General features: G+C 47.4%; 1 protein-coding gene across 3 annotated transcripts in view; it reads right to left on the minus strand.

Moving 5' to 3' along the window:
- Positions 1-19,458, minus strand: part of foxj3 (forkhead box J3) — a 79,233-nt gene that overhangs the window by 38,462 nt on the left and 21,313 nt on the right. For all 3 annotated transcript variants that reach the window (XM_077007379.1, XM_077007370.1, XM_077007385.1), the window contains exon 2: positions 11,175-11,663. In XM_077007379.1, coding sequence (XP_076863494.1) covers positions 11,175-11,495 — 321 coding nt within the window. In that variant the 5' untranslated portion in view covers positions 11,496-11,663. The remainder of the gene's footprint in view (positions 1-11,174; positions 11,664-19,458) is intronic.

Genomic DNA, 19,458 nt, shown 5'->3' on the forward strand with positions numbered 1-19,458 from the left:
AGTCAACAGCCACTAGTACAGCCAATGAAGCTAATGATGGGTGCAGGGGTGACGATACAGCTTCCCTGCACACGCTCTACATGAGCATGCACTCCATCCTGCTAGCGCAGCTCTGCAGAGAGCACAGCTCAACACGGCCAGCTTTGGAAGCACAACCGTAAGCCTCTCTGAAAATGCCGGTGTGCCCACAGTCATAGTGTTTCGTGCTTCAAGCGCATGGCTGGGCACCAAGAAAAAGCCCGGGCTTCAGACCTCAAAGACTGACGTGGCAGGTGTGTGTGTGTGTGTGTGTGTGTGTGTGTGTGTGTGTGTGTGTGTGTGTGTGTGTGTGTGTGAGTGAGTGAGTGGCTGTGTGTCTTGGGGGGGGTATCTGGTCGTGACTCTGCAGCATCACTCTTCCCGCGCCATTTACAACACACAGTTGTACAAAAAAAAAAAAAAAAAAAAAACACGGAGCCCAGACTCCACCCTCCAGAGCACAGACCCCACCTTCCTCCACCCCCCTCTCTGCACAAAACGGGGGAAAGGTAAAATACAATAAGGGAGGTGTTTCGGGTGCTGAGCTTGGCAATTTGTATTCGGCTTACCACTGATTTAAAAGGGAGTCCAAGCCCCCTCTACAGTCCATTAAGAAAGTTAATGCAGAAGTGTCAAGCACACTGACCCATAAATAATACATTGCAGAGGTGAGGAGAGGGCAGACACCCTTCTGCTCCCCTTCATCCCTCCAGACAGACACGCCCGCCCTCTACAAGGCCACATTAATTGTCTAATTCAGAGGCAATTAGCTGGTGGTGAAAGGCTGTGGCCCTGTGGCCAGCTGGCCCTGATAAGGGGGAAGGCAGCCGTGGGGCTGGCAGCTGAACAGTCCAGCCTCCACACAGCTGGCTCAGCTGAGCAGCCCCTCACTGGCCTCCAAGCGTCACACGGACCACATCACCTTGAGAAGGAAGGGGTTTCTGCTTAGGTAGGCTTCTGCTGCATATCATTACCATCCCTTATTCCAGCAGCCACGGCCCCTCCCCCCTTTCGCTTTTCTTCTTCTTTTTTTTTTTTAATAGGATGTTTTGTTCGATAAATTAGCAGGAGAAAAACCAACGCTGAGGACGCAGACATTGACAAATGGGCGATTGCGAGTGAGGAATTAACGTGTCATATCTGCGGCTGGTCGGCGTGGTGATTAGCTGGAGTGATGCTGGAGAAGGCCTGTCGATAGGTGCAGGGAGGCAGTGCACTACTGCCAGTCTGACACATCATCCATCACCGGGCCAGGCCTCCGCCCTGTCTACTACTACACCACCACCACCCCCAGAGAACCCCGACCCCTGTAAGGACACCGGTCACCAGCGTCGTTCCTAGAGTGCCCTCACGCCGACGACCCCCTAAAAAGTACACGGTTTGTTTTCAGCGTAGGAGGAGGAGGATGATGATGAAGAAGAAAAAAGCCTAACTAAGCTCGGGCTCTGTGTGAGGATTTTTCAAACGGATGAGTCGTTTTAAATTTCCCCTCTGTGCTTGTGAGCTACTGAACATTTCACTCTGCATACCCTTGGCCAAGAAACACAGTGCCAAGTCATTAGGCTTCAGAACCCTCCTATCCCCTGGCCCCAGCACACACTCCCTTAGTCACCCAAAAAGCCAAAGAGAAAGCATGTGGTGGAGAATGGTGACATTTCTGGTGTGGGAACTCTGTATGGAGTCCCTGGGCAGGGTGCCATAGCCCCTGTGACAACGCTGGCTTGGAGCCACTCTGTCTGCTAAACCCATGTCAGAGGGGCATAAAAACTGATGAAACATTACAGCCTTTAAACCCATTCCCACCGCTACCCACTGCACACTGTGGTCGTCCTGACTCGCTTGGCAAATGTGTCTGGTGCAAAAATACAAATAAAATTAAAAATACCCCAACAATTTTGCTTCCCAAATACAGAGGGATGGGGATTCAGCAGGCAAAATGTAACATGAATGGGCTTAAACCACATCACCAAGTGTAGTTAACTGTCCCAGCCCTTAAGGCCATGAGCGAACAGCTCTGGTGCCATCAGTCTTGGTCCAGCCCAAAATCTCATATTGCATTGGCCTGGGCTGCTAACCAACCACCCAACCACATCCACTAATTAGTACTGAACTGGCATTCTCCCGGGGGTGGGTTGTCTGAAGGTGTTGGGTTTGACCAATTACAGCAGGGCTCTGAAGGACGAACCCAGGTCAAGGGTGAGGATGACTCCAATTCAGGAGAATTTATTTATCGATCTATCTATTAATACAGATCAATTTAACAACTAAAATCCATTCAAACTTTTTTTTTTAATCGTTATTAAAATTATATACACACAATTAATAATTTGTTTATCTCAACACTCATTGCAGCTTCGCCACATTTACGAGGTCAGTTCAGAGTTAAAGGCAGATTCCAAGGACCAGGGTCTATTTATAGCAGGCAGAAATTCACCATGGCTCACCGGCTCTCTCTCTCTCCCTCTCTGGGGGTGGGACAGCAGCAGCGGTGAGAGGCCACACCCAGGTCTTCCCAACCTCAGTTAATGAAGAGACAGCCATGCTCCTCAAATGAGCACAACTCCCCACTTGTTTACTTTAATGAAATTCATGCCTACCGCTGACGAATTTGAAAATACACTGCAAAATCTCAAATGCGGTCAGCCGAAAGTGTGGTGAACCGAAGACAAATATCTTTATATATATATAAAAAATAAAATAAAATTTAAAAAGAGGGCAATTTACTGAGGGCAGAGGGGAACCAATGAAAAGGCAGGCATTAAGGAGGCTATGCAAATGAACAAACAGAGCACAGCCATAGGATCAAATCTTAAGACGCCAGACCCTTCACCCAGACCCGATCTCAAGCGGCAGCACTTTCTTGCCTTCTCCCCCTTAATCTGAGGCAGTCCACACTGCAGGAGCAGAAGTCCCCAACAGTCCAGAGATCCAGCCCCTTCCATCTTCATTTTCACTGGTCTGGATTTCAGACGGTAGAGCCGGCTAAATTTCAGCTTCCCACAATGCTTTGCCAGTAGATCTGTAGTGCAATGGCAAGCGTGAAGTTAGCTAGTTAAGTGGTCTGATCCGCACCCCCACACCGTTTTACTGTGATCCCTCCATGTAGCCAGTATACACTGGAACAAGATATCATTTGTTCTGGTACATTGTGCGATCCCCAACAGCACAGCAGCAGACAGCATAAAGTCAACTGCCAGCTACCACCACTGAGAATGAACTGCAGCAGATCCCTGTATCTCCAGACTGGCACCAGTCCAACATGACTGCAACCCACCAGAAAGACCTGAGGTATTTATAAAAAAATAAATAAAAAAATAAATAAAACACACACCACACATGGAGCAGGCCACATGGACTGTTCAATGCAATAATTAGTGGGCATAAGATGATTGTCTTCAAGCCAAGTACATGTCTGTGGGCATATATACATTATATACCAATGGGTTTTATATGGATTTTACACACACACTGGTTCTATTCCCAAGTTAACATTGTTTTACAGTTATGTTTGATTTGAAAATATGCTAGAGCACTGTAGAATATCATGGCAAGAATGAAGTGTATGCCCGTTTGATCCTGCATCCATGGAGACGGAGGTGGTGTCGGACATGTTGGATCCAGCCAACCCCATGTTGTCTTTACCTTAACTGACGTGCTGCCCTTCTAAGCACAAACACGCCATCTCCTTCATTATTATTTCTTCTTTGTTTCTGAAGAACCACCAATCAAAACACTTTGGCTGGAAGTTTAACCAGTCACGGTTATTAGATTAAAAAGGTAAAAGGTTTGTTTGCTTTGTTTTCTTTTGACATTATTGTATTATTTTCCTTTACTAATAAAGTAAGCTACAATGGATTAGCTCCAAATTTTATCTTCACGTTGTTTCCTAATAAATAAAAAAATTGGTGGACAAGACAGCAGAAGGAAAAATGTATGAGGGCAGATGATGGCGGAATATGAGCGTTGAATAAACGGGTGTGGTGGAGAGACACCACCCGCTGGGCTGCTCTTCAGATCCTCCCTGAGTGTGTGCACCTTCTCCACCCATCAACCTGGCCCTGCCCTGTACTGCAGCTCAGACCATCCTCATCCTCTGCCTCAGATTAAAAGTTCACTTGCAATAATGCAACTCTTGAATAAAACTTCATATGCGTGATTTTACATGTGCACTAATGTGTAAGAACATGTCAAAACAGGGAATGGATATTACAGGGTGCATATTACTGAAATTTTTAAGTTAACCAAGAAACTTACTTCCAAGTGTGTGAGTATGTCTTGGTTTAACTGATTTTCTAGTCTTTCACCAGACCTGAACACATTTTTGTGCGCGTTAGATACTCTTACATACTCTATAGCTGTCCATCTGCAACATATCTAGTATGTCTGGTTTCTGTGGTCCTTAGTCCAGGTCAATCAGGGGACAATCAGCCCGCAGCAGAGGTCAGCGGTTCACGACCCACCAAGACCTGCTCTGCCTGAAGAGCACAACAGCTTCCCTTCTGACATCATGTCAGTGTTAAGAATACTATTGTGGTCGGACACTTAGCACTGCTGCATGGAATTAAAGGGTGGAGGTACTATTTATGTATTTAGGATTTTTAATTTTTATTAGTTTTCCATTTCAAAATTTTTTCCAGATAAAAATATAACAAATATTTGCAGTTTCTCCTGGTTTTAGGAGCATATAAACCTGCCAGTATTTAACCCTATACAAGATTTATAGGGGAGGAAGACGTTTAATTATCAAACTAATAAACAGTAGCAACAACAACAACAACAAAGCCATAAGCTAAAAGCTGTACTCCCAACCACCCTACCGCACCATCACAGTCACCCTGCCAACTTTCACTCCCACCTAATGTATATCTCCAATATAAATAAGAAAGTTATCCCAAGTCTGGTTAAATTTTCTTTGAGAATTGCTCACATTAAACATCAATTTCCATTGAGACCGTTTCCGTCATATGCCTAATCTCTGGTGTATATGTGCTCTTCCACTTACACAAAATTAGTCTGGTTGCTACTATAAATCCTGAGAGAGCTAGCCCAAACGCTGCTTTAGACTCCTAATGGTACCAGAGACTAGTCTCCAAGGAGACAGGCTTGCGGAGACGAGAAGAGACTGTCTGATCCATTTCTCATTTATTTTTAGAACCCCCCTCAAAAAGGTAAGCACAAGTGGACAATTCCACATTGAATGCAAAAAAAAAACCTAATAAAAAAATAAAACACATACCTATTTCTGTTGTACTTTTCCGGAATTTATCACTCCATGTTAAACCCATTTTATAAAGTCTAAGTTGTGTGTGGTACAATCTATGAATAAAGCTGGGTTGACAAATTGTGGATGTCAGCCGATGGGGTACGGTCTGTACTTGTGTCAAAAACACCAGCAGGCCGAGCATTCCTATTGGTCAGAAAGTGCAGCCGCAAGGTAGCAGTACTTAAGTGTCTCCTGAGACTAAATCAGAAATAAATGACAAAGGATTGTGAGACCTCACAGTGTCTGCAGAAGAGATTATCTAGTTTGTTAAATTTATTGTTAGCAAGATAACACACAAATTAACTTGAGCTTTGGATAATAATCATATAGTAACAGACAGAGAGAGACAACTGCTGTGAAATGAGTTTCAACTCCATGAACGCAGGATCTACATCAACCCCACCTCTGAAGTTTTGATTCTTCAGGGACCGGTGCTTGCTTGATTTGTGACTTGCTAATAGTATTTCTGGTTTATGAGATTTATTTATTTATTTATTTTTGAAGTTCCTTAGATTACTCTCGGTTCATAATTTTAAATACGCAGGAAGGGTGACCCCTTAACTTTATTATAAGCACCTCTAAACTGACAGATCCAAGGTGAGAGTATACAGGGGTTCATGATCTCATGATATTAGCCAACACCTCTGGAAAAGCCGTATACATTTTCAGTACCTGACTCCTTTTCCAGTCATCAAAGCACGTACATATAAACCTTGGAAACGTACAGCCCCGAACCCCTACCTGAACCCTCAAATAGTCAGCGCTTCAAAAACTCTAGAAGAAAGAGCAATGAGACTGCATCTGGTACTACCCAACTGAGAACCTTAAAAATGTTTTAACATGCTCTGAAATACAGAGGAGCAAGGCTTTATCGCTTTGTGTGAAGCACTGACTACACAACTGGGCTGATGATGAGCCAGGATCAATGAATGAAAGATAAATGTTTGATGTTCAGCACCTGTGTATAACACACTTCTCTAGGAAGTCTAGCCTCCCCGAAAATCTTCTAAAAACTATGTAACGCTTTAGTAAGTTTGACGAGCGCAGAGAGAGCGAGCGAGCGAGAGAGAGGTCATAAGCAACGACAGTACTATAGCTCATCGAATGCCACAGTGCAGCAATGTGTACGGGGCAGCTCCGCATCCGTCTGCCCGTTTAAATTCTCCTCGGCCGCGTCAGCCGGGTGCTCGGAGGACGGCGGCGAGCCGGCATGGCTGCTAGGCCTACCTGCGCCCGCCGCCCACCTGCTAGGAGCGCGTGCTGGGCCCTGAGTGGGAGGGGGGGCAAGGTGAGGCTGGTGGGCGGTGAGCCCAGGCAGGAGCTTCCTGACACGGGGGCCCGTCTCGCGGCAGAAGCCCGACTGGCAGCAGGATGAATCACCACCACTCCCACCACAGAGACGGACACTTCTGCCGCCACAATTAAAAGCAATCTGGAGGGGAGGCAGGAAGAGGCTTCAGAGCTAAAAATACTCAAACCACAGAGCCTAATAACTACGCGGTGAGATTTTCAGGTCTCATGTTCTGTGTGGGGACTGCATTTAAAGACGCTAAGGGAGGGGGATTAAAAAAAAGAATAAAAATCAAATAAATAAATAAGACAAGCAAGTAGATTTTCTCTGAACATTTACTGTACCTCACCTCCTGCATTATTCAATATCAGCAGAGCGTTTAAAATTTAAATGCTTGCTTAACGGCGTAATGATGATCCTGACTGGAGGAGCAGATGGAGGAATCGGAGAGACGAGGACTAAAGCAATTTTACATCTCGAGACTCCAAGCATGGCAACTCAAGCTTGGGTGGTGAGATAGGGGAGGTGGGGAGAAGGCACCTGAACCACCGCCACATTTAAATAACGGCTACGGGAGGCAGACGGGCGTCTGCTCCGCTTCCGTGCGAGCGGGAACACTATCTCCAAAGTAAATAATGCCCTGAGGAGAGGGAGAAGCAGCTCACCAAAAATCACTTCATCAAAAAAATAGCAAAGGGACCCCCGGGCCGGCGTTCCCGGGCTGGGCCGGCTACCCGACGGTGGAGGCCACCTTTGATCTGTTTAGGTTGCTGGCTATTTGCATTTCATAATGAGATCTAGAAGCTGGGTCCTGGCTCCTGCAGGAGAACATGCACGCCGCCTCTCAACCGCAGCAGATTTGGGCTCGCTCGGCACAACCGTGCGTCCGTGGTAACCTGAAAAGGTGGGCGCCTGCTGCCGTGGCGATGACGGTGCACGCTAACGGCGCCTGCCTCTTAGTTTCGTCCTTTTGTTGCATGCAGGTGCAGAGGGGGAGGGGTGCAGCAGCCTCGCAAACATCTCCCGCATTTGTGAAGCGGTCGAGATGCTCGGGATGGTGTCCTGCATTACCACACTCGCAGGAGAGAAGGACACGAGTCCCGCAGTGACACGAGTCCCGCAGTGACACGAGTCCCGCAGTGACACGAGTCCCGCAGTGCTGCCGCCTTTAGTTCGGACTCGCAGGCTACGCTAGACAAACGCGCCGGGCCAAGATCGGGTCCAGAGGAGCCACGACCCAAAAATCTGCCCAGTGATTACCACACAGCACTGTGGATATTGGCAGGAGGAGGGGCTTAGAGGCCAGCGTGCCTGGTGACAGCTGCTTTACAGCCTCACTGTGCAGGCCCCAGATCAGTGACTTAATCCACTGCACACACATACACCACAGCCTCACGTTTCCAGAGCAGCCAGATCAGATTACCGTCTTTGTCTGCCCTGGGATTATGGACGTGTTTAGTAAACACAGAGCTGAAACCTCAGAGGATAACACAAGCTTTTACATGGACCAGGACCATGATAATCCCCCCATCCACACACTAAACGCCTCTAAATGGAGGATTGGACCTGTTGCGGTAGGCTGTTCTCACACGTGCATGAACACACACACACACACACACACACACACACACACACACACCTCACAGGAAGAGCAGGCAGACAGAAACGCTCAGGGTCAGGTGGGCTTTGATGACTTTAACCTCATTAGAAGCGTCTCACCCAGGCCTGCCCGTGGCCCCCAGTGGCCCCCTGCTCCTGAGAGTCTCTGCAGCATTAAGAGACGAGTGGGGCGGACAGGTGACCGTGAGCCGCTCAACCTGAGAGAGGCCAAACTAATCACATTTGCAGCCTTGTGCAGGGACACTATAAGCACTGGCACATGGGAATGCTAGTATCTACAGTGTTGGACAGGGGGCTCCAACACAAGAGCTCCATTATTTACAAATGCAAAAAGGGGAGGAAGGAAATATATACACTGGACAAAATCTGAGGATTTCATAGAAATAATTGTAAAAGTGGTCTTTCTTTGACCATATGAAAATTATTCTGATGGAGTTTCTATAAATTTTTAGAGGAAAAAGATGCTTGTTTGTATGTGCGCATGCGCACGCATGTGTTCTAGCATCTTGAATATGAAACAAAAAGCCCTACGCAGCCCGTATCACTGAAAACCACGGTGGGTTCTAAAATTCATCAGGCTGTTCAGGAAGGGAGCTGAATGCATCTGGCGGACACATCTCAGACATACCCCCGCTCCCCAGTACTGCATTAATACATTTTGACCTTGATGAATTATCTTCTCTTATTGACAGCACTTATTGATATTTCTTAAAAGCGTGGGCTAATGGAGTTCTATTGAGATGATTAAATGAGCTTGCCGCCGTCCGGATTAGCCCGGTCTCATCTCTCCAGTGCAGCCTGCATTATCATACAGAACAGACGCGTGCGTGCGCAGGGTCCTAAACTCCTGCTGCTGACATCTCCAGGGGAACAGCGGTGCGGTGACTGCACCTCGACCTACATTCACCCCGACCGCACGCGCCCACGTATGTGCCAACACACGGGCACAGCCCTGCCAACAGCTCACACACGGGCACACCACAGCACAGGCCAGAGTGGCACCAGCATAACTCTCCACCTTGCTACAAAAACAAACTACTGTTTAGGTCATTTTTAATATAATCTTGTGCTGGTAATTAAACGTGCAATCACACAGACAGAGAGACGGACACACAGACACAGCCATGGCTCTCTGTCTCGGCTATGGTCTCCACCTCCTTCGCATTACACAAACAGACACCATAGCTGGTCTGTCTGCCTCACACATCTAAAAGTGGGCACCTTCAGACAGAGCGATCAGCGTAGTTTTGCCTTTGATTTCAAGCACCTTTGGGTAAACAGCAGCGCTGCTTGTACATGCACAGGAGACACACCTCCCCAGTTCACATCCCTGTCTCCCTCAGATCATACGTCAGGAAGGTTTGTAGCACAAGAGGACATGTCCCCATAGAATGAGATTGACAAGCTGATGAATTATTAATTGAATTCTATAGATTTCTCCCCGTACGCACTTAGTTGATAAAATGTTAACAGACAAAAACATATTCGGCCTTTCCCATCATGGCTGTATACACACACACCTACAGTTGGGTGGTATAGCGTCCTTCAAACAAGAGTTATGCACACAAGTAGCATTTCATAGAAAAGCTATTTAGAAACGCCAAGTCAGATCAGGCTGAACGGAGAGCTGGTGCCGGTGAGCGAGGAATGCAGGAGTTACTGCAGAAGCCTCGCAGATACCACGCTTTCAGTCACATGAAACGGCGGAATCCATTTGACGTGTCTGTTCACAATACAGACCAGGGACAAGAGGACACGGGCGCGTCTCACAACGGGGACCGAGGTGTGAGGGAAGATTTAACTCCTGGGGAGCTACGGCAAGTGAGAGCGCACACACGCTCGCAGCAAGATGGCGAACGAAACCAAACGAGACAGAGTCACCGATTCACTGCGTGACTGGTGGAGAGCCTCAATACTTCCCCGACCTCAAACACACCCGTCTGGAGTCACGAGCCTTTACAACATGGCAGCGTTTCCCCACAGCTTCAAAAGCCATAGCAAATGTTGAGAAGATATGCGAGAATCTGTTTAAATAATCGGCAAAGACAAGGCTGCGCGTTGCACTTCCAGAAGCATTTAATTTGAGGTTTTGATTCAGTGTTTATCAAATTGGATGGGGGGAGAATACAAATATATTGTAAAATTAAATCAAATAAATGATGGCAACAGTGTCTTGGTGATCTCTGAACTTCTATAAGCGGGCGCAGGCTTGTGTGGGGCGATGTAAACATCTGCTTCACGGTGAGACGAGGGAGAGCCTGGGACATGTTCCCCTCACGCTGCATCCTCCTCACGGATATGAACCGCATACGTCTCGTCTCCACTGCAATAAAGCCGCCGTACCGATTCTATTGGCAATAAATGTCAACTGATTGGAAAGCTCATTCTAATATCAATTTCCATCTCCGCTCTTTAAAAGGCAATCAGCATGGCTTCATCTCTCTACATCACATGCTCCTTCAGATGATGACATGGCAATGGCTCTCTCTCACATAATGGACTTGTATCAAGGCATCTGGCATGAATAATACAATCCGTGAATGGAAGATTTTTGTCTACGGCTCGTTCGGATAGGTCTGCCTCTCTGAATATCAACACTTTCCACGCTCACATTTCTGTCTGCAAAACAGCCTCTATTTTCTCCTTTTCTGAAAGACACAAGAGACTGTGTCAAATATTAAAGCTTATAACCAGATCAGAACACGTTTTCTTCACAAAATGAAAGTGATGCTTGTGAATCATTCTCTACCTTTATATTTGCAAAATAATCCTCGGCAAAACAACTTGACAGCATAAGAAATGAGAATAATTTCACACGTTAACCTTGGCCGTCTCCTCCTGTTTGAATTCAAGGCTGATTTGGTACACTGATTGCATTTAAGTGGAGGGGATGTCACTTGCACACATGCAAATGTAACCGACAAGCAGAAAGTAAATAATGACAAATAATTTAGTCAGAGCCATGTGTGCGTGCCCCCTTACCTTCCAGCCGCTGCCCGCCTCGCGGTAGTAGGGGAAATTATCACAGATCCACTGATAGATCTCGCTCAGGGTCATTTTCTTCTTTGGCGAGCTGTTGATGGCGAAGGTGATGAGACTGGCGTAGCTGTAGGGCGGCTTGCCGTCCTTGTGCTGTTGAACCTCGTCCTGGTCCAGTGTGGTGTTGGGGTCCAGCAGAGCACTCTTCTTGGCCATGCCCGGCCCGTGGGCGTTCTGGGCGTCCGCCTTCTGGATGGCGGCCCGCATGGTCAGCTGTGGCAACCAATCCATGGAGGTCAGACTGCTCTCCAGCTCGGAGGTCATGGTGGCGAGGAGGCGGCGAGGGGAGGGGGCGGGGGAGGAGGGGAGGGAGGGAGGGGGAGGAGGGGAGGGATCGGGTGGTGCCGGCGGAGGAGATGGGCAGAGGACGCAGCCGTGAGCGGGAGCTCCCTCGGGTCACAGTCGAAGTGGCTTGGCGGCTTCGAATCGAACCTGCAGGAAGACAGCGGGGGAGTGGGTTTACTGCACAGCGGCGAGACGCGAAGGGGCCCGTCTCCTCCCAGCACACGCAACCCTAGTAGGCAAAGCCCGTCTCGCTGTCGTCACACGGCCCCTTTAATTAGTGCACAATAACGAGCAGTGCTGCGCGTGTGTGTGTGTGTGTGTGTGAGGAATGGCACCCTGGCACGGGCGCTGGGCCGGAGAACGACGCCAGGCCCTCAGCGAGCCGGCCAGGGCAGACTCCACACGCTCCGGCACTCTGACTCACTCCGCAGCAATCTGACCCTGCAAACCCAGTAAATACTGGGGAATTGTTTTCATAACCGTCAGCCAAATGGAGGAATGTCTCACCAGGAATTCTGATTCTGCTGCGGGTAGTAAACCCCCCCGTCCGCCTCCACCCCCCCCAACCCCAACACCCACAATCCGGTCAACCGCCACCGGATTGTAAACAAGGCCCGGAATTGTCACTGTGCCGAGAGCTGCGTCTATGGCCGCTTGTTCCAACCTATGACCGCACTCCTCGCCCACAAACAACCTTGCGTTTTGGGCACCGTGCCCTCCCTACGCCTAGAATAGCACCAAGAACGGAGGCCCCAGCCCGGGCACACGTGTGCACTCAGACGCCGTCATCCAGCCCCACTCAGGGGGAGACGGCAACAGAGCGCTCCGCAGTTCAACATTAAGCCGCAGCAAGAGGAGTATTCTACGTAATACTGTGACAATCTGAGCATTAAAATACCTCCAGGTCCTCAGGGGACCAGAGACACACACTTATTGAAATTCCACAATGGAGGAAAATGAATGAGAGATTGAGGTAAACCACTGAAACTTGATAAATGAGATTGCTATGACAGACACTCTTACTTTCCACCCATCTTACTGTCGTTTTCACAAAAGACGAGTCATGACCCTCTAATGTGAAGGGTTTGTCATGGAAAGATGAGGGTCGGGGGCAACTAGACCCTTTCCACAGTGGACAAAACCTACAATTGTAACTTATGACCTCTACACTGGTGAAAAAGAAGGTCTGTGAACATTTTGTAATTAAATCAAAGTCCTGCAGGAGTGCACAGCCCCACCTCCTGCAGACTCGGAGAGAAACCAATCAGATGGTGCACAGCCCACTATCACAGCAGTACAAGGGCAGAAAGCTCAACAGACGTGCCGATTCTTCTTTTTCAAGAGAATTATTTGCTCATTGACGTCGTCCTCCAAAACAACTCCAGCATTTAAACATTACTGCGTACAGGTGTTTTAACAGTTCAATCCTTAACAAATCACAAATGCAACATTTGAAGGAAGCCTGTAGCCTTGCACACTCCCAACACGACTGGCCAGTCCAACCCCAGAGCCCAGGGGGAAGTCTACAAAGCACTGCTGTCTTAATTGGTGCACAGAAGCCCGGCATGAAAGCACTGCAAGCATCTCCCCCTTATTAGTGCTGGTGGCTGGTAACGGACCACAGCCGTAACGGACCACAGCTGCCATGCAGGGGGTGGGGGCAGAGCCATCGGGTGGGCGGAGCCACGAGTCAGAGGCACTGACAAGGGGGTGGGAGCAGTACGGAAAGCTGAGGGCGAGCGTGGGCTGGCGGAAGTGGGAGAGAGCAGCCCTCCGGTCAGGCAGCCAGGGATCGGGCTGACGGGGTCGGCCGGGTCGGGCCAGCAGAGCCAGCACGACGGCGGGAGCGGAGCACGGAGCAGCAAACGCGGAGGCCTTTGATGCAGCAGGCGCCGCTGACGCCGGAAGAGAGCGGCGCTTTTGAAAACATCGGGGGTTCCTCCCCTCCCCTTCAGTTCTTCCAAGCCCAGACGTAGGCGATGGTTTTAAGGTTCTGCAATTACACATCAAGTTGCGCTTTGCGATTATTGCTGATGTATTACATCACCTACCAAGTTACTAAGTGTGTTGCAGTAAGACTCTGAAAGCAAAGCATCGATTCTTATCATGAAAAACTTTCATGTCACGGAGACACAGCTATGATGTCTCACCTATGATGTAGTGCGACTGCCAAACCCTGTTAATCATCACAGGGAGACCAGAACAGCCCCTAAAGGGAGATACTATCAGCTCTGCATTTGCAGGTATGTAGTCTGCTGCTACAACCCAGGGGGGATATGAAGCTACTACATAACATGGGAAATGTCTTCAGTACTTTTCTAACCCCACCCTGCTGATATGTAGCTTAATTCATGCACCAGCTAGCATGTACAGACAACTCATACCTTGTAGTTGTGTCATACAACTTTTTACCTTAGGTTAAAAGCAAGCAAGGTTTCAAGTTTTTTTTTTGTTTGTTTTTTTTTTTTTACATTGCTAAAATGTATAGTCACAAAAATTACAAGAAAGATACAGAAAAGATCAGTCAGGATATTAATCTGCAATTACAGCGATGTTTTTTTGTCTTATTACCAAGGTGTTCTTGTACAAGTAAAACAAAGAAAAATAAATATTTACATTATGGGTGAAAGTGTGTGTGTATACAAAAAGTGTGTGTGCAGAAAGAGAAAGGCTGAGTGTGTGCGTATGGAGAGAATGTGTACAAGCATGTGTACATGAGAGAGAATGTGTATTACTAAGCATGTGTGGCTATGCAGGAGGGGCGGTCCTGGGCAGAGGGGAGCTGCTGCACTTTGTGAGAATCTTCCACACAGCCTGAAGATCTGGCATATCGCCTCACAACAACAACAGTGCTGTAACCTGGTAACAAGCCCTTGGCATCTCCTCTCGTAAGCGAAACCCAGGCCATACCTTCCATATCAACAGCGTTATTACAACGTGTGGAGAGGCACCGGCGTTGTCTTAGTGATCACAAGAGCAGGAAAAACAGGGAAGGGTGGGAACAGAGCTCACCTGCCCTCCAGTCAAAGGGATATTCCTCACTTTTTCCAGCCCCGAGGCGGACGGCTTACCAAGTTATTTTAAAAAGCGAGAAATACAAAAATAGCAACGGGGCCGCCTTTGTGTCTTTGAGTTTCGGCGCGGTGTGATGGTGTGCAGGTCCGCGCCGCCACTCGTCTCCAGCGGCGGGCTAACGGTAGCGGCTTTTACTGTCAGTCTTCCCTCTCCATTAAGGGCTTAATGGTTCCGCTGAATCTGCCCCCAGGATTGGAACATTAATAATCCAGTCGTTACCTGTGTGTGTTTTTAGGATATGTCAATTGCTGTGCCACTCCCCTCTCTGCCGAGTGTGCTCTGCTCTTCATGGTCTGCAGCAGCATAGGGATCGGCCCACTAGCACCACACCAGCACACGTGTGTTTGCACACGTGTGTGCGCGCGTGTGCATGATTTCAGGTGAGTAACTGCAGTGTTCTGCACTTTGCTTGCACATTTGATGAAGGACCTTTGTCCAAAACATCGTTTTCCATCAAATCTTTTGTACCACACAGCAATTCTGAATCACTGTGCACACATACACACACGTGCATCTTCTGTGTGTGTGTGTGTGTGTGTACATGCACACGCAAGCATGTGTGTTGAGGTGTACATGGGTATGTGTGTGCATTTACATATGTATGCACAAGGGTGTGTGTGAGACACTGGGCTTCTTCAGAGCTGTGCACACACACATACTGGCAGATCTGATATGTTGGGGATTTCGTGTCAACTGTTGGCAGAGCCATGTAGCAGTAATAAGGCCTGGCAGTTGAGGTGGTGTGTCCTCAGAACGAACACACACACACACACACACACACACACACACACACACACACACACACACACACACACACACACACACACACACACACACACACACACACACACACACACACACACACACACACACACACACACACACACGAGGACAGACTCCCACCCTGGCCGTCTGCAGGGACTGCATGTATGTGCTCCATAATTAATCTGCCAGTCACCGCAAAGTGGCAGCGGGGCTGTGGGCAGATGGAGAGCTACACCCATCCAGACAGCCCATCATCATAACTGTGGTGCTGCGTTAATGGCAGGGCCATGTGAACGCCACAGGATCCTGACGACACCAGGGCCAAAAACACGAAAACTTTAAATGATCCGTTACACACACACACACACACACACACACACACACAAATAAGGCACTGACATGATGTAAAAAAAAAAAAAATCCACTTGTGCCCATGCATGTACACAGTAAATAAAATCTTAAAATAAAAAATTAAAAAACACGACAATTAATTAAGAAAAAAACCCATACATTATATGTCATCATGGGTCTGAACAGAACAGCATGTTCTATTTGGAATGCAAATAGTGAGGAGAGTACAATGGATGATTTGATCCCTTATGAGTGAGGGGCATCGCAGCCCGGAGGTACAGCTGCAGATACAGCAGGGAGGCCCACTGAGAGCGCAGGAAAGGGAGGGGATAAAACCCAACAAAACCACTCCTTACAGGCTAATCAACTACAGGATGACACACGCGGTTAAAAGCAGAGACAACAGGCTTTGTAACCTCCAATGCACATACACTCAAATAATTACTGAAAAGGGAGGAAGGCATTTGAATTTATGCAAGAGTAATTATACCATTTGGGGATATTAGAGAGATTTTCTCAGCAGTCTGCCGCCACTTGCAGAGCCTTTCAGAGGCGCGCGGCTGAGCACGGAGCAGGCTGACGAACCCAAGACCCTGGGCTCATTGTGCAGCCTGAAGACTCCTGTAAACAATGGTCCTCAGCATTCCAGTAATTCAATAAGGCCTTCCAGTGAATTAGCACGCTGGTCAGGAGGGGACCGTCTCCGTGAATCCCAGCAGCTTGGCAGGGAGGCGTCCTTTGTACACGCAGGGGCGCCGCAGACCTGACACCAACCATGCGAACCCAATCGCGCTACTCACCCAAGGCAGCCGCATTAACACGTACCCCCACACACACACACACACACACACACACACGCACGAGAGATGGGCAGACCAGTGCCAGCCTGACAAATACTCGCCACCAGCCTGCTGCTCAATCACAAATAAACCACTTAAGGCTCTGGCAAAAGGCTCCGTGTGTCCCAGCAAAGCCTTGAAAGCCTCTTTTCTCGTCAGAATTCCCCACCGGGAGAACAACTGAGGACTCGGCTCCTCTCTGACCCTCATGTCTGCTCTGCAGGAAGCAGCCTGCATGTCGAGGCCTCTGGCCTGCAGCCAACTGCACTCCAGCACCACTGGAGCTGCACACACGCTCGCACACATTCCAGTGAACACAGTTCAAATCAAAATCGCATTTTGAAATGATGCGACTAGCCAATTGCAATGGTTGTGATTTGGGAAATACGGTATGCAGCGCACATCTGACCCAAGATTTAGCCTGTCGTCTTAATGGTTTTACAAATTCATACCACCCTCCTTGTATGACAGTAATGCTCCCCAGTCAGAAGGTGACTGCGTTATACGACCACCAAACATGTGAATCCCAAGGAGGTTTGTGGTGTGGAAAAATGAGTAGAGGCGATCCTGGACAATTCAGTCCTGGAGAAAGCGGCACTCTGATGGGCGAGGAGTATTTTAGCTTTGAGATGACAGGTGTGCAACAAAAAACCATATTGTGCGAGTCGTGGAACAGTTGCCACGTCATGAGACAACACCACAAAGTGAGCATAAATCGAGACAACCATCGAGATCTCTCCATTCTGGGATGGAGTTGGTGGAATTAAGTCCCTTGCTGTGTTCAAATGCAAAGATTTATCTCTTTGGAAAGCACTTTAATTAAACCAAATCAGGCACATTAAAGACAACTTTATATTTGCACTGGACCAGACTTTAGTAATTGATCTCGAATTGGGTTGCATTCTAGGGCCTTATATTAAATCCATCATTCCAGGTGTCAGCACTGATGCCTGGATCTGGCAGGGTCTCCGTTGTTTTTGGACTGTTACCCATTAGTCTTAGCCAAGGATGCTTTAAGTAGACAACTAAAGCATTTAGTAAATCGCTCTGAATAAGCTAAATGCCCTAAATGTAAATGTAAATAAATCAGCACTTGAAAAAGCAACAGAGTGTATGGCCAAAAAGGCATGTGAAAGTAGTGATCTAGCCCAGTCTAGTAAAACAAACTAGGATCTCAAAGCCATCTGCAAGTTACTCCTAAGAAGGGATTCAAAAACTCCTCCGAATGCTAGATGAACAAATTCCCTCCTCCACATACTTCAGTCTCTCCCCCTCACACTATTGTAGGAATGTTGGGGGGGGGCGACCCATCTGAGGTCAAGAATGATTCCCCAGCTGGACCAGAGTCTTCATTCACTTCATAAACAACGACATGCAGTTGAAGGGTCGCTATCAGCAAACAGCATACGCTCCTGCAGACCACATGGAGGAGAATCTCTCCAGTGGACGAGTGTTTGTCCAGCTGGTGCCTGAAAGACGACGTGCATCACCACTTTCATAATGGATCAAACATTATAAAAGCTGTGCAACCAAGTCAATGGCCCAAGCTTCAGTGATTTGGCAACAGGCTGCATCTTGTGATTGGTAAGTGTAGGCCTATCTCTCTTCCTCTCTCTCTCTTCCTCTCTCTCTCGCTCTCTTTATCTCTGTCTCTCTCCCTCTCCCCTGCCTCTGTCCCCACCTCCCTCATGTTTATATTGTTGTGCTGATGCATTGTTTGAATTATATGTTCTATAATAATAATAGCATATTAATGTTCTATATAATGGTTTGTTATACTTACTATTGTTTGTATTATTTTCTGTGACAGCAACTAGGAAAAGTTCATCTTTATTATTATTACTGTTAAGCATAATAACTGTAAGCGCCTAGCTGGCCAGTTGGGGAAAGACGTCCACAAGGAGCGTGGCACAGGAGAAGTTAAAAACACCAGACCTCTCGGTACCAGGACCCACGAGGGTGAGGTCCAAGGCCCTTGAGGACTGGGATAGTGCTGCAACAGCGGCCCTGGCTCAGGTTCTGCTTGAAGACAGGAAGGCATCTCACCTGGTCCCTACTTGGTTGGACCCAAGAGATCCTCAAATCAGTCAGTCAGGCTCCAAGTATTCTCAATGAGTTCAGACATCCTCTCTAGTGAAGCGCATGTAAACATCTCATACCTGACGCCAGTCTTGAATCTCCTGAGAACATCAGCGTGAAAGCGACAAGGACACAGAGCTTGAGAAGGTATTAAAGTCACGAGTCCTCGGCTACATGGAGGATAAACTTCCAGCCACTCAGGAATTTCTGGACATCACTTCACTAATTCTTACAAGATTCAAGATGAGCTACATAAGCACAAAGAATGGCCCAGACACCAATCCCGAAATGGAGCAGGAGGCACAGAAGGTAACTCGTCTTGTTTAAGGCTCAACTTCTGGTTTTCTTGACAAACAACACAGACAAACCAAAAAATAAAAATAAATAAGATGCCCTGAGGCTACAACAGATGATTTATGTGATATTTATATTTATATTCCTATTTGTTATCATATTTAATGAAAACTTTTGCTAATTATTCTGTGGTTTGTCGATTTAAGCTACATGTACATGCAGGATATTAGGAAAAGAAGTATAAATAACACGTCGCAGTTATGGAAAACGGCTATAAAAAATCCAAATTATTATTATTATTAGACTGTACAACATTTCAATTTTACTCCTCAGCCATAATTGAATGATCTGTTTAAAGATTGTTTTTACAATATTTATATATTTTCTTACTGAAATTGTTTCATTTTCTGTTATGGCTTAATACAATCACAGCTTTTGTGTTAACTGTGTTATGTTTGATTGTTTGATGTCAATTTTAAAAATGGAATTAATACACATTGGGAGGAATTCATACCTTAAAAATTTCATCCTTGCATTAG

Source organism: Brachyhypopomus gauderio, chromosome 1 (genome assembly GCF_052324685.1).
Source record: "Brachyhypopomus gauderio isolate BG-103 chromosome 1, BGAUD_0.2, whole genome shotgun sequence".
In the NCBI taxonomy this organism is placed as follows: Eukaryota; Metazoa; Chordata; class Actinopteri; order Gymnotiformes; family Hypopomidae; genus Brachyhypopomus; species Brachyhypopomus gauderio.